Source organism: Trichomonas vaginalis, chromosome I (assembly GCF_026262505.1).
Source record: "Trichomonas vaginalis G3 chromosome I, whole genome shotgun sequence".
Taxonomy (NCBI): domain Eukaryota; phylum Parabasalia; order Trichomonadida; family Trichomonadidae; genus Trichomonas; species Trichomonas vaginalis.
Window position 1 is genome coordinate 659682 of NC_067203.1, and position 26195 is coordinate 685876.

The following is a 26195-nucleotide window of genomic DNA, read 5'->3' on the forward strand; positions in this document are numbered from 1 at the left end:
GACTCTCAAATCTATTTCCTCAGATCTTGTTGCTAAGATCTACTTCCTCAGATCTTGTTGCTAAGATCTAAACTCTCGACTCTCAAATCTACTTCCTCAGATCTTGTTGCTAAGATCCAAACTCTCGACTCTCAAATCTATTTCCTCAGATCTTGTTGCTAAGATCCAAACTCTCGACTCTCAAATCTATTTCCTCAGATCTTGTTGCTAAGATCTAAACTCTCGACTCTCAAATCTACTTCCTCAGATCTTGTTGCTAAGATCTAAACTCTCGACTCTCAAATCTACTTCCTCAGATCTTGTTGCTAAGATCCAAACTCTCGACTCTCAAATCTACTTCCTCAGATCTTGTTGCTAAGATCTACTTCCTCAGATCTTGTTGCTAAGATCCAAACTCTCGACTCTCAAATCTACTTCCTCAGATCTTGTTGCTAAGATCCAAACTCTCGACTCTCAAATCTACTTCCTCAGATCTTGTTGCTAAGATCCAAACTCTCGACTCTCAAATCTACTTCCTCAGATCTTGTTGCTAAGATCCAAACTCTCGACTCTCAAATCTATTTCCTCAGATCTTGTTGCTAAGATCCAAACTCTCGACTCTCAAATCTATTTCCTCAGATCTTGTTGCTAAGATCTAAACTCTCGACTCTCAAATCTACTTCCTCAGATCTTGTTGCTAAGATCTAAACTCTCGACTCTCAAATCTACTTCCTCAGATCTTGTTGCTAAGATCTAAACTCTCGACTCTCAAATCTATTTCCTCAGATCTTGTTGCTAAGATCAAACTCTCGACTCTCAAATCTACTTCCTCAGATCTTGTTGCTAAGATCTAAACTCTCGACTCTCAAATCTACTTCCTCAGATCTTGTTGCTAAGATCTACTTCCTCAGATCTTGTTGCTAAGATCCAAACTCTCGACTCTCAAATCTACTTCCTCAGATCTTGTTGCTAAGATCTACTTCCTCAGATCTTGTTGCTAAGATCTAAACTCTCGACTCTCAAATCTATTTCCTCAGATCTTGTTGCTAAGATCTAAACTCTCGACTCTCAAATCTATTTCCTCAGATCTTGTTGCTAAGATCGATCTATTATACTCAATTTTACTTAAGCAATATAGATCACCTTTATTATGATTCTCTTTATCTGTACTTGTTTAAAATTAAATTACATCATAAAGATCTAATTACAAATTATTTAGAATTTTGAAATAAAACCAGTATTTTATCAAATGCTTTGAGATTAATGCATTCAAACTTAAAAAAAAAAGATATATTCAGATCAATTTCAATATTATTGATTTTTTAATGTAAAAACTATGTCTACATAGATCTCAAACAATTTTATTAGATACTCTTTTTCCCAATTTTTTTCAAAATCTCTTTTTACATATCAAAAATTGTATTTTTCAATTTCATTTTTATTTTTTCCATATTTTTTTTGGAATTTGGATATGCGTCCAAAGTAGTTATGTCATTAGAAAAATATTAGATATCTGAAGAGAAAATGATAACTTAGAGAGTTTTAAAGATTTTATTTTCGAATACAAATATAGACCTCAGAGGAATACATTCTAAATAAATTTGTATCTGAGGGTGAATAAATAAGAACAAAATTTAAAGGGTTAGCATAAATAATGTAGAAATTAAGATTGGAATTTAAATTTAATACAAAATTAAAGGGAATGAATTTGCGATTAGTAGGGTATGGCAAATGGATTGGGAAACATTGGTTACACATGAAAATTATCAGATGTAAGAATTTGGTGCAGATATTTTAAAAATGAGATCTGAGTGCTTAAACAATATCTCAAAATTCAAATTTTCCAAATGAAAATTTGGAAAATTCCCAAAATGCAGAATCAACTGATGATTTTCAATCATTAATAACGCCAATACAAGAAGATCATTTTCCTTCTGCCAACGAACTAAAACAATGGTTTGATATTGCCCATGATGTTTTAATTAGTCCGCCACCTGAGAATCAACATCCAGAAATTGATGAAGAAGAGACACAAAAAGCAATTTATCTATTACAAAACTTAGACTTTCCTAAGAAATAAAATTATTTAATTTATTCTTGTTTGTTTTTTAATTAAACATGTATATTTATTAACATTTCCTTTTTTAATACCTTTCCAACTTCTATTAGTAACAAACACATAACTAATTTGAAGATTTAGCGTTATGAAGAAGTATCCAAGTAATAACGTCAATAATGCATTTGCGATAGGATATAATTGCACCAAAGGTTAAAACTTGTATAAAGAATGAAAAATGAAATTTAATACAATTTTTTTTCGAAAAAAATCCATGCTTGGCTAGATTTTCATAGTTATTGAATATGCATTACTGACATCTTGTAAAAGATGCCGATCAAGGCTTTCAAGATTGCTAAATTTCTCGATTAAAATTTACATTTTTTTTTTATTTGTGTTTAATTACATTTTACAGTTTGCAGACTTACATAAAATCCGCAACATAGTGGTTATTTAATATTTGCCCCACAGTATTGTAGTTTGAAATTTACGATAAGATTATAATTGATAAAGTAAGGTTTTGTCATTAATGCATCTTATAAACTTTCATTGATAAATATGGATAGATAAGTTCTGTGTTCAAAAGTAAGCATTTTTTAAAACGCGCAATTATATCAAGAACGACTATCATAAATTCATGAGTATCGATGATTTTCGTTTAGGATGGACTTAATCGGCTTGATTGATATACATATTTTAAAATGGCATAGCTTTGTGCATGTTATGTCAAGCATTGTGCCAAACCAATTTAAAATGAAACAAATTATTTTAAAGAAACTATATATGAACTATTCGAACACTTTATATTAATGTAGGGAGCTATAAATTTAAATATTCTAAAAATTTATTTATTTGTTAAGAGTTCGGAACAAATTTATTATTGAATATATAGGAAATCAAATAATTATGCATAATCGCATAAAAAAATGCTGAAACAATGAAAAGAAAAAAATAGTTGCCCAATAGAAAAAGTCGAACCCACACCCCTGCCCATTGAGTTATCCTCACTTTCAAGTTTCGATCGAAAAAAAGGTATTTAATCGCGTAACTCGCACCGTTTAGTCGTATTTCGAAGTTCTATATAGTATTAAAGATTAAGTTACATTATGTACAAAATAACTTTTTATTGTTATTTGATTTTGATAGCATTATTAGCTGAATATGAAAAATCTCGTAGAAATAATCATTTCATTCAGACATAAGTATTGGATTGTTTCCCAACAAGCATAATAACACACGTTTCATATTATAATTTATTTCATTTCTGTACAAAATTTAGATAACGATATCAAATAAAAAAAACTGTGGCATTTTTTTACTTCAAACTATCATGAAGTGTAACCAAATTGGGTGAGTATTCTTGCTATCAGTATGACATGAAAAAGTGAACGACAAAAATTGAAGATATTGTAGTTAACTCGGATTTTTTTAATTGCAAATGTAATAAACAGAAATTCATCAAAAGTGACAGCTCTCAATTTTTTGACATTTGTAAATTCTAAATTGAATGAGAAAAATGAAATAATACTAAGCATAATACAATATTCTAGATTTAATTATAATTAGGAAAAAGTTAGTTTTGAGAGTACTTTTCATAGGCATATAGAATGAAATCTTCTGAAAAATAATATCACATAAACTCATATTATTTTCTAATATATAACTATTTTATATAAAAATCAAATTCAATGATCTTAAAAAGCGAAGGATAAACCTCAAAATTTACGAATATAATGAGTGGGAATAGGCGTAAAGCAAAAATTGATATTTCATATGGTTTTATGATAGATAAGCATTATATTCCCACTCATTATATTCGTAAATTTTGAGGTTTATCCTTCGCTTTTAAGATCATTGAATTTGATTTTTATATAAAATAGTTATATATTAGAAAATAATATGAGTTTATGTGATATTATTTTTCAGAAGATTTTGTGTTCTTCTTCAAAATTTTATTTTTTTATTAAAAAGAATCTTTACAAAATATACATTTACTTTAATTAATATTTAAAAACGTGCTCTATCAAAAGTTCCAAAAATTCAATATTTTAGCTTTTCTGAGGTGTCACTTTTGATGAATTTCTGTTTACAACACAAACACATCTATAATTTGTTTAAATATCATTTATTATATCAAAATCGAAAAATTCGTTTTTGGAAATCTTTGAATTTATGAGAAGTTCTACAAAGACACTTACAAATATAGCGTTTGCAATAAAAAGGCTCTTTAATCTTCTTCATCCTTGCTCAGAAACTTCTACTGGTTACCTTACGGGTAACCTGCAAAGCTGCTTCCAAGGCATCGGGAAAATAACGTATTTTCGTGAGACTACCTTTCTTCATTTAAATTATAACAATTATTTTTGGTTTTATATTTTTTTGGATCAAATCCATTTTAATAGAATTTATATACTATTCATCTATTAGTAAACACTACCGTATATTATTTTTTAAGCTATCTTATTTTTTGAAATTTTATTCAAATCTTTGGTTGCAAGAAGAATTGCATGATAAATAAAAACATTTAATCAAAGTCAATTTTATTTTTCATATTCAAATGGACTGAGTGTTAACATTTAACATTTTTTGCTAATTGTCGTCAAAAATTAGGCGTAAAGCAAAAATTGATATTTCATATGGTTTTATGATAGATAAGCATTATATTCCCACTCATTATATTCGTAAATTTTGAGGTTTATCCTTCGCTTTTAAGATCATTGAATTTGATTTTTATATAAAATAGTTATATATTAGAAAATAATATGAGTTTATGTGATATTATTTTTCAGAAGATTTCATTCTATATGCCTATGAAAAGTACTCTCAAAACTAACTTTTTCCTAATTATAATTAAATCTAGAATATTGTATTATGCTTAGTATTATTTCATTTTTCTCATTCAATTTAGAATTTACAAATGTCAAAAAATTGAGAGCTGTCACTTTTGATGAATTTCTGTTTATTACAACACGAATTTTTTATAGCATAATCTACTCACTTGAACTTATTCATGTATGTTAATAAAGGAATTTAAAGAGTCTACAATTTATGTAAACTGGTCTCAAATAATTTAATGCAACGAATTCAAAATGAAGGACCTACAATGTTAAAATTATACATGCAATTTTGGGATCAAAATTCAATGCGGGCTGACATTTTCTTTTTGAATAAAATTTTTAAACGAATTTTTTTTGTTATGCGCGGGAATGGTTCCATTATGGGGAATGGAAAGATCAAAGCGCATAATTCAGGATCTGGACTAAATGATATTAATAGTTCTTCTATAATTGACTCAGAAGAAGACTCAGAATACGAAAGATTAGCAGGGAAAAACAGTATTTCGAAATCTAGAAGCAGTAGTACTATGAAATCGGCATTGCAAATCGATGACGACGATGTTCTTTCATTTGAACAGTCAGCATCTTCAAAATTAGATTCAACTGATCCAAATAGTAATATAAATTTACGTTCAGCAAGTTCTCTTATTAAAACAATTGGAAAATACATCGATTTCGATGATGAATCAGGGTCTCCTTCCCATGAAAATACACAATCAAATAATAATTCAAGTAATTCGAAGAGCAAACTTAGTATTTTAGAACAAGCAAGGAGAAGTGGGTTATTAAATGAACCTCATCGAGAAAAAGTAAGTTTTGAAACTGATTCATCAAAATCTAAGAGCGATTCAACATCTCCAGATCAGCGTTCCAAAGCTGATATTAAAGATTCACCGAATACTTCGAAAAATTCAGTTGGATCAATGAATTCTTCAAATGATTTCAAAACTCCAGGGAAAAATCACTCTTCTATGCAAGGAAATTCATCGTTGGTATTTGATGATTCATTTGTCCAAGATAAATCAGCAATTCGAAAACAAAGTGATCTAGAAAATGACGAAAACTCAAATCTCTCATCAAAGGCGGAGTCATTTACTGATTCATTCGATTCATCTTTTATACAATCACCAAGAAATTCAACAGCAAAAGAAGAAAATTTAGATCCATTGCATGACGCATCAGAAATCAAAAAATCTCCGCCAGAAAGCAAAAATAAAGATTCTCCGGAGGATTCATTTAACTCTTCATTCATTTCTGGCCCAGAACAACAAAATTCCGGAAATCAGCATCTTGAAAGTAACATTCAGTCATTTATTTCATCATTTGGAGATGATTCAGCATCACATAAGTCTACAGAGAAGCCAAATATACCTGCTCTACCATTAAATTCCTCAAATAAAAAATCTGATGAAAATTCACAGAAAAATTCTGCCGATTTTGAGAGTCAGTCATCAAAAAAGTCTAACTCATCTAAAGGCAACAAGAAATCAGACACTTTTGATGATTCTTTTGTTTCAATTGAATCATCAAAATCGAAAACACCCAAAAAAGCAAGTTCTTTCGGAGATTCATTCAACGAAACAATTGGATTAACAAGTTCTAAGAAATCTAAACAAAAAGACTCATTTGAGGATTCCTTTGATTCAGTTCCTTCAAAAAAGTCATCGAACAAAGGAAAATCAGATAGTTTTGAAAGCGAAAAATCTTCAAAAGCTAAAAAAATTTCGACAAAAAGTGACACTTTTGATGAAAGTTTCATAAGTGAAATTTCCGCTGTGAAAAACAAAGAAGAAAACAGTTTTGACGACTCTTTCATTTCTACAAATTCAAAGAAAAGTCAAAAACCGAAAAGTGACAAAAGTGAAGTGAACAATAAGGTTGAAACAAGTTTTGACGATTCTTTCATTTCTACAAGTTCAAAGAAAAGTAATAAATCAAAAAGTGACAATAATAAAAAAGACAAAAGTGAAGTGAACAATAAAGTTGAAACCAGTTTTGATGATTCATTTATTTCCGAAATTTCAACCAAAAATGACAAAAGTGAAGTAAAAAATAAATCAGAAAACAGTTTCGACGACTCTTTTATTTCTACAAGTTCCAAGAAAACTCCTACAACTAAAAACAACAAAAGTAAAGTAAGTAACAAAGTTGAAACAAGTTTTGATGATTCTTTCATTTCTACAAGTTCCAAGAAAAGTAATAAATCAAACAAAAGTAATAAATCAAAGAAAGAAGAATCTAGTTTTGGAGATTCCAGTTTTGTTTCTTTTGCTTCTGAAGCGAAAAAGTCATCAGTAAGTTTCAATAAAAAATCATCTTCTTCATTTGAAAAAGGAGATGTTTCTAGTGCTTTCATCACTGAATCATCTAAAAATGATGAAAGTGACTTTATTTCAACTGTTAACTCAGAAAAGAAATCATCAACAGTAAATAATGATTCGGATGACTTCGTTTCAACAATTAAATCAGAAAAGAAATCATCAAACAACGAAAGTGACTTCATTTCTACCGAAAAAAGTGACAAAAACGAATCAGATGACTTTGTTTCTACAATTAAGTCAGAAAAGAAATCTTCTAATGAATCAGATGATTTTGTTTCTACAATTAAGTCAGAAAAGAAATCATCAAATGATGAAAGTGATTTTATTTCTACTGAAAAAAGTGACAAAAAGTCAGATAAAAGTCAGAAATCATCAAATGATGAAAGTGATTTTGTTTCCACAATTAAAAGTGAAAAGAAGTCAGGAAATAGTTCTGTTGAAGGAGAGAGTGATTTTATTTCAACTGTTAAAAGTGAGAAAAAGTCATATGATGATGATTTTGAGTCTATAATTAAATCAGAAGAAAATACAGAGTTGTTTAACGATTTAAGTGTTATTTCTCAACCTTCTGAATCATCAAATAAATCTGAAACAACAACTGACAGCGTTGATTTCATTTCTACAATTAAGTCAGAAAAGAAATCAGATGAAGATGATGATTTCGTCTCAACCATAAAATCAGAAAAGAAATCAAGTAATGACTCAGATGACTTTGTTTCGACAATTAAATCAGAGAAAAAGTCAAGTAATGACTCAGATGATTTTATTTCAACAATTAAAACAGAAGATAATTCAAAGAATGAATCTTCTGATTTTGTTTCGACAATTAAATCAGAAAAGAAATCAAGTAATGACTCAGATGATTTTATTTCAACAATGAAAACAGAAGATAATTCAAAGAATGAATCTTCTGATTTCGTTTCAACAATTAAAAGTGAAAAGAAATCATCAAACGATGAAAGCGACTTTGTTTCAACCATTAAATCAGAAAAGAAGTCATCAAATGACTCAGATGATTTCGTCTCTACAATCAAGTCAGAGAAGAATTCAAGTAATGGAGAAAGTGATTTTGTTTCAACAATAAAATCAGAGAAAAAGTCTTCTAATGATTCAGATGATTTCATCTCTACAATTAAAAGTGAAATAAAAAACGATGACGAAAGTGACTTTATTTCAACTATAAAGAGTGAAAAGAAATCATCAAATGACTCAGATGACTTCGTATCAACTATAAAATCAGAGAAGAAGTCAAGTAATGATTCAGATGATTTTGTTTCTACAATCAAAAGTGAAAAGAAATCATCAAATGAATCTTCTGATTTTGTTTCAACAATTAAGAGTGAAGTGAAGAATGATGATGAGTCAGATTTTGTTTCTACAATTAAGAGTGAACAAAAATCAGATGAAGATGACGAAGTTGACTTTGTTTCTACAATTAAATCAGAAAACAAATCAGAAGATGATGACGATGATTTCATTTCAACAATAAAATCGGAGAAACAATCAACTTCAGGAGATATAGACTTTGTTTCAACAATTCAAAGCGAAAAAACAAAAACAACTTCTGATTTTGTATCAACTATCAAAAGTGAAGTAAAAAGTGACGATGAAAGTGACTTTGTTTCTACAATTAAAAGTGAGAAAAATACAGAGGAAACAGATGATTTCATCTCAACAATTAAATCAGAAAAACAATCAACATCAGGAGATGTAGACTTTGTTTCAACAATTAAATCAGAAAAACCTTCTGATGACGATGATGACGAAGTTGATTTCGTTTCTACAATTAAATCTACTCCAAAAAGTGACAATTCAAGTGAATTCATTTCCGAGATTGTTTCTACACAAAACAAAGATGAATCAAGCGATTTCATTGCAACAATAAAAAGCGAAAGAAGGGTGGAAAGTGATGGATTTATTTCGACAAAGAAAACTTCAAGTGAATTCATTTCTACAATAAAATCAGAAAAAACTCAACCAGAAAGTGACTTCATTTCTACTATTAAAAGTGAGAAGAAATCATCAGATTCAGATTTTGTGTCTACTATTAAAAGTGAAGAAAAGAGTGATGATGAAAGCGACTTCATTTCTACTATTAAAAGTGAGAAGAAATCAAGTGAAAATTCTGATTTTATTTCGACTGTAAAAAGTGAAGAAAAAAGCGATGACTTTATATCAACAATTAAAAGTGATAAGAAAACAACAGAAGAATACAGTTCATTTATTTCAACTATAAAGAGTGAAAAGAAATCAAGTGAAGATTTCGATTCTTTTGTTTCTACTCCAAAATCATCAAAGAAAGGAGTAAGTTTTGTTTCTTCCTCCAAAAATTCTCCAGAAGAAAGTTTTGTTTCTTCTAAAAAAGATGATTTCGAAAGTGATTTTACTTCTGTAACATCAAAGAAATCTTCTAAACGTTCTAAAGAAGAACCAAATGACTTTACAAGTGATTTTACTTCTGTAACATCAAAGAAATCTTCTAAACGTTCTAAAGAAGAACCAAATGACTTTGAGAGTGATTTTACTTCTGTAGCATCAAAGAAATCTTCTAAACGATCTAAAGAAGAACCAAATGACTTTACAAGTGATTTTACTTCTGTCACTTCGAAATCAACGAAATCATCCAAGAAATTGAAAGAAGAAACAAATGATTTCGAAAGTGATTTTACATCATTTGCAAGTAAAACGCAGAAATCATCTAAAAAGGATGATTTTGAAAGTGATTTTACTTCTGTCACTTCAAAGAAATCATCAAAAAGATCAAAAGAAGAAACAAATAATTTCGAAAGTGATTTTGCTTCAGTTGAAACTAAATCAAAGAAATCATTTGAAGATGATTTTGAATCAACAATTAAATCGAAACAAGGAACAGAAGAATTAATTCTTAGTCCACAAAAAACTCCAAGAAGACACCATCAAAGGAAATCCATCGAAACTTCTCCTTTCAAAAGAGATGAAGAAATCCAAGCAAAGATGGAAACACCAAAGAAACATAAACACCATAAGAGGCCACTGCCTGATGTTGCTTTAACACCTCCACCTCGCGTTTTAAGAAATAGAGAAAGACTTTTACCTCTTCCAAGACAAAATTTGGCTGTAACTCCTCAAAAAGAGATGAATAACAACTACATCGATTTCATTAAGGAACAGAAGAGAAGATTACAAGAGATTTCAGATGCAGTTCAATCATCTAGACAACTTAGAGCAATGAGGGAAGCAAAGATTACTCGTATTAATTATGAAAACTTATGAATTTAATAATTTTATTTTGTTTGTTTGTAAATAATGTGTATATAATATTGAATCATTTTTGAATCTAAATTCAATTTCTTTGCGAATATTTTATTTCTCATGGTGTGGAAATCAACACAAAAAGTGAATTTGAAGAAACAGCAGCAAAATATAAGCATAAAAAACTTAGGAATTTCTACTTTAATATGGTCCAAATTATAAAGATAAAAAAGAATTCTAGAAAGCAGCTCTTCATGTTTACAAACGAAAATTTAATGAAGAAACATTTGAACTTCTTCTATCATATGTTGAAAATATCAAAAATGAATTTCTAAAAACAATTCTTCAATGAAGCATTAGAAGAATTTCTTCCTTTGCATGGTGCATATATCATTGAGAGAGATCAAGATGAAGCGACAGTATTACATGTTACTATATGTTATAATAGTAAAGAAATTAGTAGATCTATTGCATTCATTTTGTATAACTACCAATGAAAGAAGTAATTCTGGAAGAACAGCTCTTCATTCTGCATCAATTAACTAGTCAAGAAATAGCAGAACTGCTACTTTCGCATAGTACAGATATCAACGAAAAAGATAAGTTCAAAACATAATAACATTGAAGTTGAAAAAAAAAAACAGAAAATAGTTATTTAAAATAAACAAAAAGAGAGAACATATATATAATCATGTATAACAATTTCAATTTAAAACATTATTTCTCCGAAAGATTCAGAGCAAATGTCATCATAGCCAAAACAGCAGTCTAGAACAGAAATAACAAACAAACAAAAGTTACCAATGACTAAAGCTGCGCAGAATCCATCAAAAAGTCTACCAAATCTCGTATTTACGTAATTTGTTAAAATACTCTTGCATCCCGACTGATATTTAAATGGGCATTTGTCCAAAGCGTAGTGTGATGAGTTTTCCCATCCGCAGCACTCGTGATCAATCTGATAATATACATTTCCTTGGTTATTCGAAAACCAGACAGATTTGTGTGCATTTATAACGTTTTTAGTCGATGCTGTGAATACAACGTATATGATTGTTGATGCCAAAAAGAAGATATGAGTTGTAAAGAAATGTCCGCAACATGAAATAAAGAAGTACATATTGATAATAATGGTTAACACGATTATGACACCAATGCCCATTCCAAACATCGTTTTATATTTGATTTTTCCTGTTGCAAATGTCTCTGATCCGCTGAAATAAGTTAAACCACTGATAGTGGACGCTAGGAACATAACCAATGAAAATTCAACTAGAAATATGTTCACTATCAGAAATATACTGAAACAATGATTACCTTGACATAAAGGTCTTGGTACCATGAAAAAATTAAAAGTGACATTTATTGGTATATGATAATAAATATGTATTCATGATCAGTATAGAATAATAATCATTATTTGTATTGACGACTTCCTCATAAAAGATGTTTATCCCATATTTTCTCTAAGCTATGAGCAAACTGATTCAATAGCGGCCTCATACTGAAATATGGCAACAAAAATGTATATGTGATGAATTAGAATAGAAAAAAAACATGTTATATTATAAAAGTTGATCCTATTAATCATTTCTTGATGCTATAAGTGAACATATAGATTAGATTTGATATGTATAAAATATGGTAGATGTTATACAGCTAGAATAATGCTTCAATTGATATTATATTATTAAGATTTGAATACTCGATAATTGGTTGAAATATGATATGTATTACCTAGAAATAGCTAATCCAAACACTTTTTTTCCCTGAATAGAAAGCTCTTTCAGACAATAATTTACGAAAAGTTTCTAATAATTTAGTGAATAGGCATATATTAAGCTATTACAGCTATAAGTGTTGCATGCTAAGATCAGTCATAATGTAAACCTCTCAATTTTATTGTCGTGGGAAGTATCTCAATTCCTTCAAAAAATTGAAAAACTATTTAATTTTAAAAATATAATACTTTTAATTAGTTAATTAATTGGAGATATTTTTAAAAAATCACTTTTGATAATACTTTTGAGAACTTTAATTAAAAAAATATATTCAAAAATATCCAGGATATCAAGAGGGAATTGTTCCTTATGAGGTATATAGTTATGATGTATACCTCATAAGGAACAATTCCCTCCTTAAAATGAGAAAACTTGTTCGAAATTGTTTATCATTTCGAACAAGTTTTCTCGTTTTTAATAGGAAACTAAAGGCTATGAGGCACTGATTATATATTAGTGCCTCATAGCCTTTAGTTCCTAATAGATAGCTGGGGAACTTTCTCCAAATGATAAGTTATTCAGAGAAAGTTTCCCAGCTATCAAGAGGGAATTGTTCCTTATGAGGTATATAGTTATGATGTATACCTCATAAGGAACAATTCCCTCCTTAAAATCGTAGACATTTTTATACTTATTAATCAACCATTCAAAATCATATTCCTCTGAAAAGTTATTTTATTAAAAATTTAGAATTTTAATAAATATAGAGTTTGAATTTCATACAATACCGATATATTTTCAATAATGGAATTTGAAAACCATTCTCAAAAGTTCTCAGAAAACCTTTTTTTCATTAATTTTAAGAAATCTGAGTATTAAATTAAGTGATAAATTCGTTTGACACTACTTTAATTTTTAAATTCAAAAAATTATATGTGCTTCTTAAAATGACTCAAAAAAATTTTATTATAAAATAATATATAATATTAAAAATCCCACAACATTTTTTTACTTTACATAATCGTACTTCCTCGACGATTAATTTCCACTCAATTTCTATCGTTGACCGAACTTAGCATGCAACATAAGTACTTTCATCATGACTCATATATTGGTGCCTGAAAAAATATAAAATTAAACTTCTTCGTTTTTTCAAAGTCTATTAAACCTATGCATATATTTGGACTGAAAATTATGTAAACAGCCAATTTGGCCTATCCGAAAATTAAAAATATTAAAATAAAAAAATTTTTCGATATCGTATGTTTTATGTGAAATGTTTTTATATTTCTGTTAGAGTTCCTGATCCATCTTGACATCAACAATTGGCCTCCAATGAAGGCTTCCGTCAATAATGCGATCGAGGGCGTTGTTAAGCTTGTCAACTGACTCAACGAAAGCGCATTTGTCCTGTGTTCTGTGGTAGACCCAAATTCCCTTCTTGATGTAGTCGAGTTTAGATCCTGCTGGACAGGAAGCGAAAACGAACGGATCGTGCTGGAATTTTGTAGCAATCTTCTTGAATTCTTCATCTGGTTCGCCGGCCATGATGACGCAGTTCTTGTGCTTGTGGCAGATTTTTTCGAATTTTTCTTCTGTATCGATTGTCTCGATGTAGAGTCCCTTTGGCTTTGGTGTTGGTTTTGGTGTAGCTTCTGGGAGGGTTCCGTCAAAGAATTTGGCGATGAAGTTCTGAAGTACTGAGAAACTTGGTTTTCCATCGAAAATGCGGGATTTGTTGCCATCTCTTACAAGGACGGTTGGGAATGCTGTAACATTGAACATGTCTTTCTTTTCTGAGTTGAGAGCATGGCCGATTTTGATTCCATCCTGGTTATCGTAGAAGCTGTTGGAAATAGCAGCCCACATTGGTGGAACCTGGCCCTTGTTTGTAAATAGGATGGCTTCCTTATCGGATCTTTCGGCCCATGTTTCGTCGATTTCGTTTGAATTATTTGGAATGTATTTGGCAGCTGCATTGCAAAAGCCGCGTGTTGAACGCTCACCATTGTAGACTTTGTAGCCATCTGGATAGAAGATGATAAATGTTGGGATATAGCGAATTCCAAATGGTGCTGCGATATCGCTGTATTTCTGTGTATCAAGAGAACCGAAACGGACCATTCCGTGAGATTGTTCAGCAGCTTCTGCAAAGTATGGAGCTGCTTGACGGCATGCTGGGCAATAACCAGCCTGGAAGTCTACGATCCAAACTGTTCTGTTATTGCGTTTCTCGACGAGTTTCTTCCATGTTTGTGATGTAAGTTCAGTAACAAACTTGCCACCTCTGGAAATACAGAATGTGGATAGAAGAGAGAGCATTGTCACTTTTTTGACTTTAGGATTTTTTTGATTGTTTGGTCTCATTCATCTTTTGACCGAACAACTTATATATCTCGACTTTATCTCACGGCTGATTAGTATGGTTATGGTAAGATATGTTAATACAACTGTGCCGTTTTCGATTTCGTGAATTCTGACAAAAAAAGTAGTATATGATGCGGGTTGTGTGACTTTTTTTGTAATCGTAAGAATTCTCACATAATTGAATGATTTTTGAACATACTTCCGAATAGCAGATTTTAAAAATTTATGAATAATTTATAAAAAGTTTTTATTCCTACAATTCCTATATTACCATTAATAAAAAGAATATATTTTATAATAGTTTCATTTCGAACATGTTAAAATTTATCTGCATTTCGAAAAATTTTATTATAAATGATAATATAATTTATTAAATTAATATATAACTTATGAATTTTTACTTTTTGTATGAAATAAAATTTAGTATTAATAAAGTTATAAAATAAATTGGTGCATGTTAGATGTAAATAAGATATAAAAAAGGTGTTTATGAATACTTTAGCAGAACTTCTACTGGTAGAGTTTATACTGGCAGAATTTCTACTGGTAGAGTTTATACTGGCAGAACTTCTACTGGCAGAACTTCTACTGGTAGAGTTTATACTGGCAGAACTTCTACTGTTTCCCTCAAAATTGAATACTTTAGCAGAACTTCTACTGGTAGAGTTTATACTGGCAGAACTTCTACTGGTAGAGTTTATACTGGCAGAACTTCTACTGGTAGAGTTTATACTGGCAGAACTTCTACTGGTAGAGTTTATACTGGCAGAACTTCTACTGGCAGAACTTCTACTGGTAGAGTTTATACTGGCAGAACTTCTACTGTTTCCCTCAAAATTGAATACTTTAGCAGAACTTCTACTGGTAGAGTTTATACTGGCAGAACTTCTACTGGTAGAGTTTATACTGGCAGAACTTCTACTGGTAGAGTTTATACTGGCAGAACTTCTACTAGTAAAGTTTCTACTGGTAGAACTTCTACTGGCAGAATTTCTACTGGTTATATATGGTGTCAATTTTTTAAAAAATTTTGAATTCAATGAGTTATATCAAAAATAAAATTCTTGAATAGAGTAAAAAAATTTAAATAATTTATTTAAATATTTTCTTCTGACATTTTTGAATAATTTATTTTTTTAATTCGTAAGAAAATGAGTGGATCAAGATTCGTAACCGTCAATCAATTAATGGATGCTCTTTCACCAATTCTTGAAAATGTTAAACAAGTAGATGTTTATTTCGATGATTATGTAGAAAGTTTATATTATAAAGGTAAACATAATATTAAACCCATTGCTTTTGCATTTGATAATAAATTAATTGAAAATGCAAAAATTTGGAAATTAATTCCAGATATTGAATATATAACGAATATAACTAATAAATGGTTCAAACGAATTCCAACCACAAAAGTTCTTTGTAAATTAATGATCAAAACCGAGGCCAAAGAATTTCATGAATTTACATATCATCCAAATAAAGTTTCAGAACTAGAAAATGAAAAACTTCAGAAAAAATTAAACGATAGACTTTCAAATGATCGTATTGAAAAAATAAATAAACTAGCAGAAGTTGCATTTAATAATGAAATATTTGATGAATATAACCTTGAACTCAGTGATGGGCTTTAAGGACTCGGGCTCAACGAGTCATGATTTATGAAATCAATAATTTGATTTATTCTCTTCAATAATTTCTATTCTTTTTGTTAAATCATCTATTTTCATTAATGAGGTGATTCTTGATTGAGGAATAGATTTCAAACTAACCACTCCTTTTATTTTTGAAATTTTGAATCCATCAACTTTAAACATTTTATTCAATTTACACGTTGTCAATTCTTCAAATAATTTTTTATTATTAGCATAATAGTCATTAAATTCTTCAACAGATGAAAAAATTTTTATTTCAGTAATTGGTTTAACAACGTTTATTTTTTGTTGAACATTTTCACTTTCATTTATTTCTTCCTCCTCTGTTTCATTTATTTTTAAAATGGTTTCATTTATCATTAAATAAAAATTAGAATATAAGTGATGAAATATATTTTTTAATTAATATTAAATCAGAAATGGCGGCAGGATTCTTTAAAAAATTATGGGAGGAATTAAGAAAGCTGCGGGTTGGGTTCATCAAAAGATTATTAAACCCGTTGCAAACTTTTTGGCACCAGTAGCGAAAACGGCAGGAACTATCATAGGTGGAGTATTAGGTACTAAAGCAGGTAATCCGGCGATGGGAGCACAAGCAGGTAACGCAGTTGGTGGAATAGCTGAAGGAATACTTAATAAAATAGGAGGTAGATAGTGGAAAAATAAATAAATATTATTTTTATCTTAGTATCGGTTGAAGTCTTTGATAAACTTTTTCTCCTTTATTTAATATTTCTCTTATTGGGGCAGCTTTTGGTTATTGATTCAGCAACGTCACTAATTGCTTCTTTATTCTTAAATATCCAATTTGCCCTTCTTCAATGTTTCCCAAACTTTATGCGCTCCTCTTTTTACTTATCCCATAATTTTTAAAGAATCCTGCAGCCATAGTTGATTATTTCATTAAAATTAAAAATTCATTTTCATCTTTTAATTTTGATTTTTTATTTATTAATAAATGACGACTAACTATTTGGTGCCAAACACTAAACCGATTAATGGAAATGTATTTCATTCATTCGAAAAGATAAATGAAATATTCGCAAAGAATGACGGTAGAAGATATTATAGAGAACTTGAAAGTTCATGCTATGACTCTGATGCTCCATATTTTGATGATAAACAAACTCATTTAAGAATTACAAATCCGGCTCATGATGTGAACCAATTAGGTGACACATATATTAAACGCAAAGTTAAAGCAACTCTAGTTTCAAATAAAGCTTTCACATGTGATGCCGCTTTTAAATGCATGCGTTTATTCGTTGGTTACAAATCATCAAATCAAAGCTTTAAACAATTAGAAGTAGAAACCGAAAGAGGTGATGCCGGTTATCTTCAGATGGATTGCGCCCGTGAATCTTTCGCATTTGCAACATATAAACCAAAATCAGAAAGGAAAGTTAAAAAGTTTGTTCATTCGTTATATAATAATGTTCAAAAATATGATAACTCAGTATGTGGTAAATATATTGACCCTTCAGAAGTTTTCAAGAAGCAAATGAAGAAGTTGATGTCACTTTTGATATGATTATTCCGGTAAATGATTTGTTAGCATTTCAGGCGTTCGATGATTATCCTAAATCATTTGGTGATATCATTCTTAAATATTATGTTTTCAGGGATACTTTAGTATTTTGTCAGGTTGACCCGTTAAGAGTTGCTGATTTACAAAATTACGTTTATGAAAAGATAACTGATGAAAATTATGAAAAGATTATGAATCATGTTTATAAATATGATCGCAAATTCCAACAAATCGGACTTCCTACCAAATTAATTACAAGCTTAGCCGCTACATCTGCTGACGCAACAGTTGATAACGTTATTATTTCATGCACAAAGATGGAAGTTTTAGAGGATAAATGCATTACACCAGGATACGGTTTAATTGAAGAATCAGTTAAAGCAATACCACGTTTATTCAGTAAGGAAGATCCATTCATGATTCCAGCTCAACATATTGACGTTCGTTCACTAAATGGAGGTTGCATCACTCCTGAAGGTATCAGCTCAGATTTCTCATACGCTCTTCATAATGTTACAGATGTTGTGTTAACATTTCCGAAGAATGCAATGCAAAGAACAGTTTTAGAAAATCCAATGCTTCGAGGTCTTCAGGTCACTATAGATTCCAGAAACTTCCCCGATCAAGCGATGACCACAGTGGGTGACATATTCTTTACACGTATGCTTCAAGCTTCTGATTTAGATGGAGTGAATGAATGCACAGAAGAATACGAGGACTCATTAACTAGACCACTGAATGATGATAATGGCACACCATTAGCTAGAACATGGAAAGACCAAACTTCATTCTTATGCACTATTCCAGTTCAACGTGATGGAGCGGGTATATTCTTTGATGGATTAGAAACTTTCAATTCACAAGTTACAGTACAAGTGAAAGCTTATCCAATCATTCAGGGTGAAAATGACACTTACTGTTCAAAGGTGACAAATCCTCCTCAGGTTTGGTTTACTAGGACTACATATTGGACATGGACACCAGATGAAGGTTTGAAATATCATCCAACAGGTACACCACCACAGTATAGAAGTTCATATGATGAAATATTGATGAATAGAAATGTTTAAAATTATAAATTTATTTTTGATTAAATGGATTTCAATTCTGAAGAATTAACAGATGTATATAATACCTACATAGATGATATGATTAATGAAGCATTGAGTGATAATAGAAATGCTCTATCTAAGGAAAAATTAATGAAAATTCCATATTCTGAATGTTATTTAAATTCAATCACTGCAGCAATTGGTAAACAGAATAAGGGTAAAACATTAACGATATTAAAACAAATTATCATTATTGCTAACACTTCCCCCTATTCACATGTGTTAATTTATATCAACCGTTCAGGTTCACCTTCAGATGATACATTTGAATCTTTAAAGCATTTAATCAAAATTCCAATTATTTATTTATCACAAGAAGAAGCAGAAGATTATTTAAAAAACTTTTTAATGTATAAAGAATTATATAATACAATCAAGAAGCAAGGATTAGAGGATAAAATTATTGATAAACAAAGGGATGAATTATTTGAAACACTTTCTATTTCAAATTTTGATAAAGAATTTTTGCATTCACTATAGGGTGTCCAAAGGTGTGTTTAGCACAAACCTGAATACTGCGAATAGAAATAAACAAGTTACATATATATAAAGTTTATTTAAATATAATCACCATTGGATTCAATCACGCGTTCGCAGCGATCGATCCAGGCTTGAAAGACACGCTTTAAATCATCATGAGAAAATTGCTCAAATTGCTCTCTTACAAAATTTTCAAGATCATCTGGACTCGCGAATTCGCGTCCTTCAGCTCTCTTTTTTAGCGTGCCGAATAAATAAAAGTCAGAGGGTGCAATATCAGGTGAATAAATTGGGTTTGGAACAACTTTGACATTGTTTTCCAACAAGTAATTCATTACCTTATGACTTTTGTGAACTCTTGAATTATCAAAATGAATTGCAAACTTTTGTTTTTGTTGTTTGGATTTCTCAAACTCATCAGAATTGATAATTTGAGTAAGAACATTGTCAATTAGATACTGAGCATTCATCGTATTAGGTTTTTGAAGAATATCAATTGCGATGATGCCATTCACGCCCCAAAAAACCGACAACATCATCATTGGTGTGTCAATTTTTTTCTTCGGGAATGTTTGCGGATTTTCATCCTTCGGGATCCACATGATTTTGGCTTCTGTTGCATATTGAAACCAAGACTCGTCCCCTGTTACTAAAAGCGAAACTTCTTGGATTGATACGCACCCAATATAGAGAGGAGCTCTTTCGAAGATTGGACTCTAGATTTTTTTTGAACTGAATTAAGGTTGTGCGGAACCCAACGTGTATACGCTAGTTTGTAGTTCAAATAATTGTGCAGATAATAACTGACTGTTGTACGTGGTATCTGTGTCATCTCCTCTATCCTTCTGAGTGATGCTCTTGGGTCTTCATCTAGCGCTTGAAGAATTGCTTTGATTTTTCTTTGATCCGGCGATTTTTTGTCAATTTTTATGATGGGCGCCTTTTTGTTCATGAAGTGATACATCCTAACATGATACGTTACAGTGGAATAGCTAGGAGCATCCATACCGAAGCATTTTACCAAGGTCTCGTAAATTTTTTTACAGTCTTTGCATTTTTTTGCAAGAGCGAGGATGTTTTCTTTATGATTCATTAAAAAAATGAAAAAAATCCCGCCAAAATTTCCCGCGAAACCGCCTCTTGTCTCAAAATTCATTTTATATCCCGGCATGGCGCCAAAATACAACATACTCATCATATACATATATTCATATTTTTTATTATATATTTATAATCAGCATATATCTCCTTTAATAGTCTCATATAGAGCGCTGTGCTAAACGCACCTTTGGACACCCTATAATTTTTCTAGATGATGCCGTGAAATCAAAACTAATAACAAATGAGAAATCATATTTTAATCAGTTATTAACTCAATGTCGACACATTCAGTGTTCATTCTTCATGGCTGTTCAATACTTCAAAGCATTAAGCACAAACATTAAATCAAATCTATCAACACTTTTCATTTTCAGTGGGTTTAGTCGTCAACAGTTGAACGTTATGCTTTATCAAGTGAATTTACCAATGAGCATTAATGAACTTTACACACAATATCAGCAATTAGGTGAACATGGAAAAATAATAGTTGATTTAAATAAAGGAGGTGTTAAATTTGATTAACTTTTTATAATTAATTTTTATTTTTTATTTATAATTAAACATGACAGAAATAGCAAATCTTCTACAGGTTCCATTAAAACAAGGGACAAACAAAAAGGGTGCATATAATAGAACTATGAAAGTTCCTGATGGAATGAAAGAATTAGTTCATATTGTTGCTGGTCTTCAAAAGGATGTTAAACAAATGAGAAACGTTTTAACATTACCAGAAGCTCAAGCATATGCCAAACGTCATGGACCAAATTGGGAAGCACATGAAGCAGACATTACAGGACCAAATGGAAAGCCTGATGGTATAAATGAAGTTTTCGTTACTGATGGTCAAGGAAATATTAAAGTCATAAATGGTTATAAATTAACTATGTCTGATTATCCTAAACGTAAAGCATATAATGAACGTTATCCTATGCAATTTGATGAAAATGGAAAAGCTGTTAAACAACATATCGGAGACAGTAAAGATGGACCAATTCTTTCATACCGTCGTAATCCATATTCTTATTTCAATGAAGAATTAAACGCTATTGAAGAAGGACCAAACGGATTACCACGATATGTTAATCAGTTTGATGGTCAATATGCAAATTTGAGACCTGAAATTCCAGCTAAGAAATTCTTTAAAGTTGCTTTATTCGATCCAGTGTTCAATGAACAGAAAGAAGCAATGAAAGCAGAATTTAAACCAATTCAAGTGGCAAGAATTTCTTCATCTTCACTTTCAGAAGCGTTCAAGGAATTGATAAAGAAACCACTTTATTCTCAACAAGGTTATAACTTTGATTTAATTAAAGAAAGTGATAGACGTAAATTAGAAAAATCAGATGGTTTTAAGAATGCATGTAATGAAATGATTAAAGATATTGTAAATGATAAAATAAGACTGGAAGAAACTCAAAGCAATATCAATAACATAATTGGTGCAGTTACAAAGAAAGTATAAGCAAACAATGATGAACCTTGGGATATTACCGTAACAACTAAATAAAACTTTAAATATATTTTTCTTTTTTTTATTCAATTATAAATGAGAAGACGTTTCACAAGTCAAAAGAACACAAACGCAAAAGCAGAGATTACGGTTGGTTATAACGTAAATGATGATAAATCACGAATTATTCAAAATGTTAAAGTTAATGTTAGTCCTGAATTAACAAGGTCAGCAACTCAACCAAATTTATTAACTCGTGACTTACCGAAAAAGGAGGAGGAGCAAAATAAAGAAGATGAAGACCCAATCATTTTATCTGAACCCGGTAAAGAACCCGTTGAAATTCCCACTTATCCAACATACCCCCGCCTCTTTCATCAAACATCGAGAACCCAGGAATCTACGATTCCAGTCGCAATGCGCCATATAAAATAGACATTAATTCAGAATTAATGAAAATTTACCGTGATATAATAATTAATAATTATGATTCAATAATGAATTTAATTGACCAATCCGGTTTAATTATTTTACCTTATGAATCATTAATTCACATTATCGCCATTCTTTGTGATGTTCAAGATTCAGACGTTAAGATTCAATTTTTCATAGATGATGAGGTTTCATGCTGCGGAACAGTTGCAAAAATAAATCCTATAAAGGATATTAGCACAATTAAGATATCAAAGAACGGAGCAACAACTGAACTACATTTAACTTATAATAACATATACAATAAAATAGTTGATGAATATAAAATATCACTTGAAAAATTCTTTGTTAAGGCTATTTAATATTCAAGCATTAACATTATTGAATAATAATCCTTTGAATCATAATCGATAATAATTGACCTTTCACCAGTTTCTATCGTTTGTTTTATTTCTTTTTGTTCCCCACTATCCGGATCGGTCATTGTAATTGTTTTTGTTATAGTATCAGCTTTATCTTTAACTTCAATCTTTTTTCCATCGGGATATTTAAACCAAAATTCCAAAAATTCGATATTGTCAATCTGTTCATATTTTAATCTATCAATTACATTTTTAATACCATCTGAAAATCTTATGAAATGGTCATTATATGGGTTTGATTGAACTAAATTTGAATGAAGTGAAATATAACCTGTTGATGAATATGACATTGACTCATATTTTCTGAAAACACTAAAATTTATAACATGAATGAATTTCTTATTCGTTGAATTTATGAATTCTTGAGGTAATCTTATTCTAGTTTTATTTATCACTGGAAAATAACGCTTTACCATATTTTTAATCGTAATAAAAATGTCAATTATCAATATTATTTCGAATAATAACTGTGAATTAAATTTAACAGTTAGCGGAATTTATAATGTTACTCTCGTTTCTGTGAGTGGTAAATTTAATCCCATTCTTTTAGACCCTTCAGATTATATATCATTTATTAAAGATGACCATGAAAAAACGTATGATATGTATATAAATAATGTGATAGCGAAATGGGATATTAACATGATTTTAAGTTATTTAAATGAATCATTTATCGTATGGTATGAAGAAAATTTTAAATCAAAACCTGATAAACTTTTTGAACTTGATGAAATAAATAACCTTATTAAATTCCCGCTGAAATTAAATTTTGTACTCCCCATCTTCGTTCATTGTTGGGGATATTAAATTTTGAAAAAGATGTTGGGGATGTTTTGTATTCTGACACTGGTTCCAATTTCATTTTAATCAAATGTGATAAGGTTAATACCCCAATGAGATTTTCACATCAAACATTAGACCCTAACTCTTACCCATCAATACAAAACATTTTATCCATCAACTTAAACACATTTTCTTTATCATATCCGTTTCAATTATCCGGGAATTCATTTATTCTTCATTCAAAAGATTTATCAAATATTAAATTTAGAGTAACTGACCTATTTGATTGTGATTTAGAATTCATGAATGAAATATTATGGCAATTTCAAATAGAAAAAATAGGTGATGAGATAACAGATTAAATATTTATTTTTAAATCATAATAAATGATTAAACAACAGCAACCACAGCAACTTAAGGCACAAAGCACCCAGGTCCCTCAGACCATTACATACGCCATATATACATATAATTCAAAGACGGCAGAACAAACGCAAAGGTTGAAATATGGAGATTTGGAGATAGTATTGAAAAATGACCATTTCGAATTCGTTTGCAAGGGTGGTGCAGTGATATCAAATATAAAAGAAATTTTATTTATGAATTCTAAAATTAAAGGTATAACGGATGATATAACATCAATTCCACCAGAAGAACAGAGATATTACGCATTAAATGCATTTCCTAAAGTTTTGAAGATTGGAAGATTTAATTTAAATGAGGAATTCATAGAAGGTTTCCTAAATGACATAATGAAGAAGGTAGATAAAGAATATATGGCTAGTGAGTTAATGAAGAAGGCAAATTTGGTTTATGTTGATGAAAAAGATAATGAAATTAAAGAAAGGGTTGAATGGTATCATGAATGGACATCAAAGATTTTAAAAACTAAAGCCGATACAGGATGGGTTTCAGGATGTTTAGACCTTAAAGCGGATAAGGAATACGTGGATAGTGAGTTAATGAAGAAAGCTAATATATCATTTGTTAATGAAGAAATAAAACAATCAGAGGTCTATTTTACTCCACCATTTTTAAATTTTATGAAATCATCAGATAAAACCTTTGATATAGATTCTTTTGAATGGATATGTTTCGATGGAGTGACCATGTATTTATTTTATACAGCTGGAGTGCTTTATTATTTTAAAACAAATGATTTTCAAAACTATAAATCATTTACTCCATCTGTTTTGAATCCTGATACACGAAAGCCAATCATTAATCCAAGAATTTTATATGTTGAATATAATAACGGTAAATTTATGGGAATGATAACGGTTGAAGATGATTTTTGCCCTTGTTATTCATTCGATTGTATCCAATGGTTCAAATGTAATTTAAATCAAGATGCTAAATTTAAATATCCAAATAATCCTATTAGATGTGTTAATAATAAATGGGTACTAATTTATGAAGTCAATCAAATTTTCATTAGTGAGGATGGGATAAATTATTATATGTTTAGTATGATGTCATCAGATTTGAAAATTGATTATACAAGTAAGTGGTATTACATTAACAACATGTATTTTATCCTACAAAATGATAAAATTTATAGATCATCTTCAATATCACAAGGTCAATTTGAACAAATTTTTCAAGCTGATGGAGACATTGAAGCTTTATGTTATGGATCAAATGTTTATGTTCTCGTTTCAGGTGAAATGGTCTATTCATATCCTGTAAGTTATAACAGACATATTTATTTATCACAGGATTTATCAAATTGGGAATTGGTTTATTCATTCACTCCAAAACTTACTCAAAATTATAGATTTACAAATTTATTTTATATTGATGGGTATTTCATTGCTTTAGGATGTGGTGATTTAGTAAATATCAGTAGTGATGGAAGAAACTGGTCTGAAATCACAAAATTTCAAGATGTTAGAAAAGCAATTTTCAAAAATAATACGTTAATATTGATAACAAGACCAGTTTTAAATACTCACCCAAATTCAATATTATATAATAAATTCAATATTCATAATGGATTAAATACAATTCTTGAGATGATTTACCCCATTGGTTCTATTTATACGTCAATGAACTCAACAAATCCAGCAACAGTTCTGGGTTTCGGTACGTGGAAGCAGATTATTACCTTTATTACGTAAGCCAAAAATAACATTTGATATCAAACTTGATGACTCGTTTTTGATAACAGATATTAGACGCAAGGCTGAAAATCATCAGTATAAAAACAGTTCTGAAGTAATTGAGGATTTATCACGTGTAATCCGTTTTGTAGATTGTGGAAATAAATATTTCATTCAAAAGGACTATAATATCCACGACAAAATGAATCAAATATCATTCGTTCTTCAATCAAACATGAAAGAGTCACTCAAAATGATTAAATTATTTAAAGAAGAAGGTAAAACCATAACAGCATGGGACGTACTATTAAATCAATTATCCTCATTAACCGTTAAGGGTGTTTGCTTTAAATCTGATTCCCCAGATGTTTTCTCAACGTTTCAAGGTTATAAATACAACGTTCTCGAAAAACCAGATTACTCAAAAATTGAGATGTTTATGAATTTCATTAAAGAAGCCATTTGTGATAATAACGATGAAGTGTATAAATACCTTCTCGGCTGGATTGCATCAATGATTCAACATCCTGGAATCAAGAATGAAACAGCAATTATTTTGAAAGGACTTCAGGGAACAGGTAAAAACAGATTTACAGACATTATTTCTGAACTCCTCGCCGG

General features: G+C 30.0%; 10 protein-coding genes and 2 pseudogenes across 12 annotated transcripts, besides 5 other annotated features; 9 read left to right on the forward strand and 3 right to left on the reverse strand.

The window, feature by feature from the left end:
- Positions 1 to 3476: 3476 nt before the first annotated feature.
- Positions 3477 to 3513: a mobile genetic element.
- A 578-nt stretch (positions 3514 to 4091) lies between these two features.
- Positions 4092 to 4129: a mobile genetic element.
- An 834-nt stretch (positions 4130 to 4963) lies between these two features.
- Positions 4964 to 5000: a mobile genetic element.
- A 231-nt stretch (positions 5001 to 5231) lies between these two features.
- On the forward strand, positions 5232 to 9574 carry TVAGG3_0903650 (calcium ion binding; the record flags this gene model as incomplete). The annotated part of the gene is made up of 1 exon (XM_001299576.2): positions 5232 to 9574. A coding segment is annotated over one exon (4343 nt), but the record flags the coding sequence as incomplete, so codon positions are not given.
- A 592-nt stretch (positions 9575 to 10166) lies between these two features.
- TVAGG3_0903660 (uncharacterized protein) lies at positions 10167 to 10445 on the forward strand (the record flags this gene model as incomplete). The annotated part of the gene is made up of 1 exon (XM_001299577.1): positions 10167 to 10445. One exon carries the CDS (start codon positions 10167 to 10169, stop codon positions 10443 to 10445), a length of 279 nt encoding a protein of 92 aa, XP_001299578.1.
- Positions 10446 to 10904: 459 nt separating this feature from the next.
- Positions 10905 to 11757, reverse strand: TVAGG3_0903670 (uncharacterized protein; the record flags this gene model as incomplete). Its single annotated transcript, XM_001299578.1, has 1 exon — positions 11134 to 11679. The coding sequence occupies one exon, from the start codon at positions 11677 to 11679 to the stop codon at positions 11134 to 11136; it is 546 nt and encodes a 181-aa protein (XP_001299579.1).
- Positions 11758 to 13149: 1392 nt separating this feature from the next.
- Positions 13150 to 14512, reverse strand: TVAGG3_0903680 (disulfide-isomerase A6 family; the record flags this gene model as incomplete). Its single annotated transcript, XM_001299579.1, has 1 exon — positions 13439 to 14512. One exon carries the CDS (start codon positions 14510 to 14512, stop codon positions 13439 to 13441), a length of 1074 nt encoding a protein of 357 aa, XP_001299580.1.
- Positions 14513 to 14912: 400 nt separating this feature from the next.
- On the forward strand, positions 14913 to 15571 carry TVAGG3_0903690 (uncharacterized protein; the record flags this gene model as incomplete). The annotated part of the gene is made up of 1 exon (XM_001299580.1): positions 15002 to 15571. One exon carries the CDS (start codon positions 15002 to 15004, stop codon positions 15569 to 15571), a length of 570 nt encoding a protein of 189 aa, XP_001299581.1.
- A 1038-nt stretch (positions 15572 to 16609) lies between these two features.
- TVAGG3_0903700 (uncharacterized protein) lies at positions 16610 to 16819 on the forward strand (the record flags this gene model as incomplete). Its single annotated transcript, XM_001299581.2, has 1 exon — positions 16610 to 16819. One exon carries the CDS (start codon positions 16610 to 16612, stop codon positions 16817 to 16819), a length of 210 nt encoding a protein of 69 aa, XP_001299582.2.
- Positions 16820 to 17416: 597 nt separating this feature from the next.
- On the forward strand, positions 17417 to 18231 carry TVAGG3_0903710 (annotated as a pseudogene). The gene has a single exon. A coding segment is annotated over exon 1 (815 nt).
- Positions 18232 to 18354: 123 nt separating this feature from the next.
- Positions 18355 to 18762, forward strand: TVAGG3_0903720 (uncharacterized protein; the record flags this gene model as incomplete). The annotated part of the gene is made up of 1 exon (XM_051251440.1): positions 18355 to 18762. One exon carries the CDS (start codon positions 18355 to 18357, stop codon positions 18760 to 18762), a length of 408 nt encoding a protein of 135 aa, XP_051077014.1.
- Positions 18763 to 19281: 519 nt separating this feature from the next.
- Positions 19282 to 20584: a mobile genetic element.
- Positions 19362 to 20488, reverse strand: TVAGG3_0903740 (annotated as a pseudogene). Its single transcript has one exon. A coding segment is annotated over exon 1 (1127 nt).
- Positions 20585 to 26195: part of a mobile genetic element that runs on past the window's edge.
- TVAGG3_0903760 (uncharacterized protein) lies at positions 20948 to 21847 on the forward strand (the record flags this gene model as incomplete). The annotated part of the gene is made up of 1 exon (XM_051251441.1): positions 20948 to 21847. One exon carries the CDS (start codon positions 20948 to 20950, stop codon positions 21845 to 21847), a length of 900 nt encoding a protein of 299 aa, XP_051077015.1.
- Positions 21932 to 22270, forward strand: TVAGG3_0903770 (uncharacterized protein; the record flags this gene model as incomplete). Its single annotated transcript, XM_001287985.1, has 1 exon — positions 21932 to 22270. One exon carries the CDS (start codon positions 21932 to 21934, stop codon positions 22268 to 22270), a length of 339 nt encoding a protein of 112 aa, XP_001287986.1.
- On the forward strand, positions 23859 to 24807 carry TVAGG3_0903780 (uncharacterized protein; the record flags this gene model as incomplete). The annotated part of the gene is made up of 1 exon (XM_051251442.1): positions 23859 to 24807. A coding segment is annotated over one exon (949 nt), but the record flags the coding sequence as incomplete, so codon positions are not given.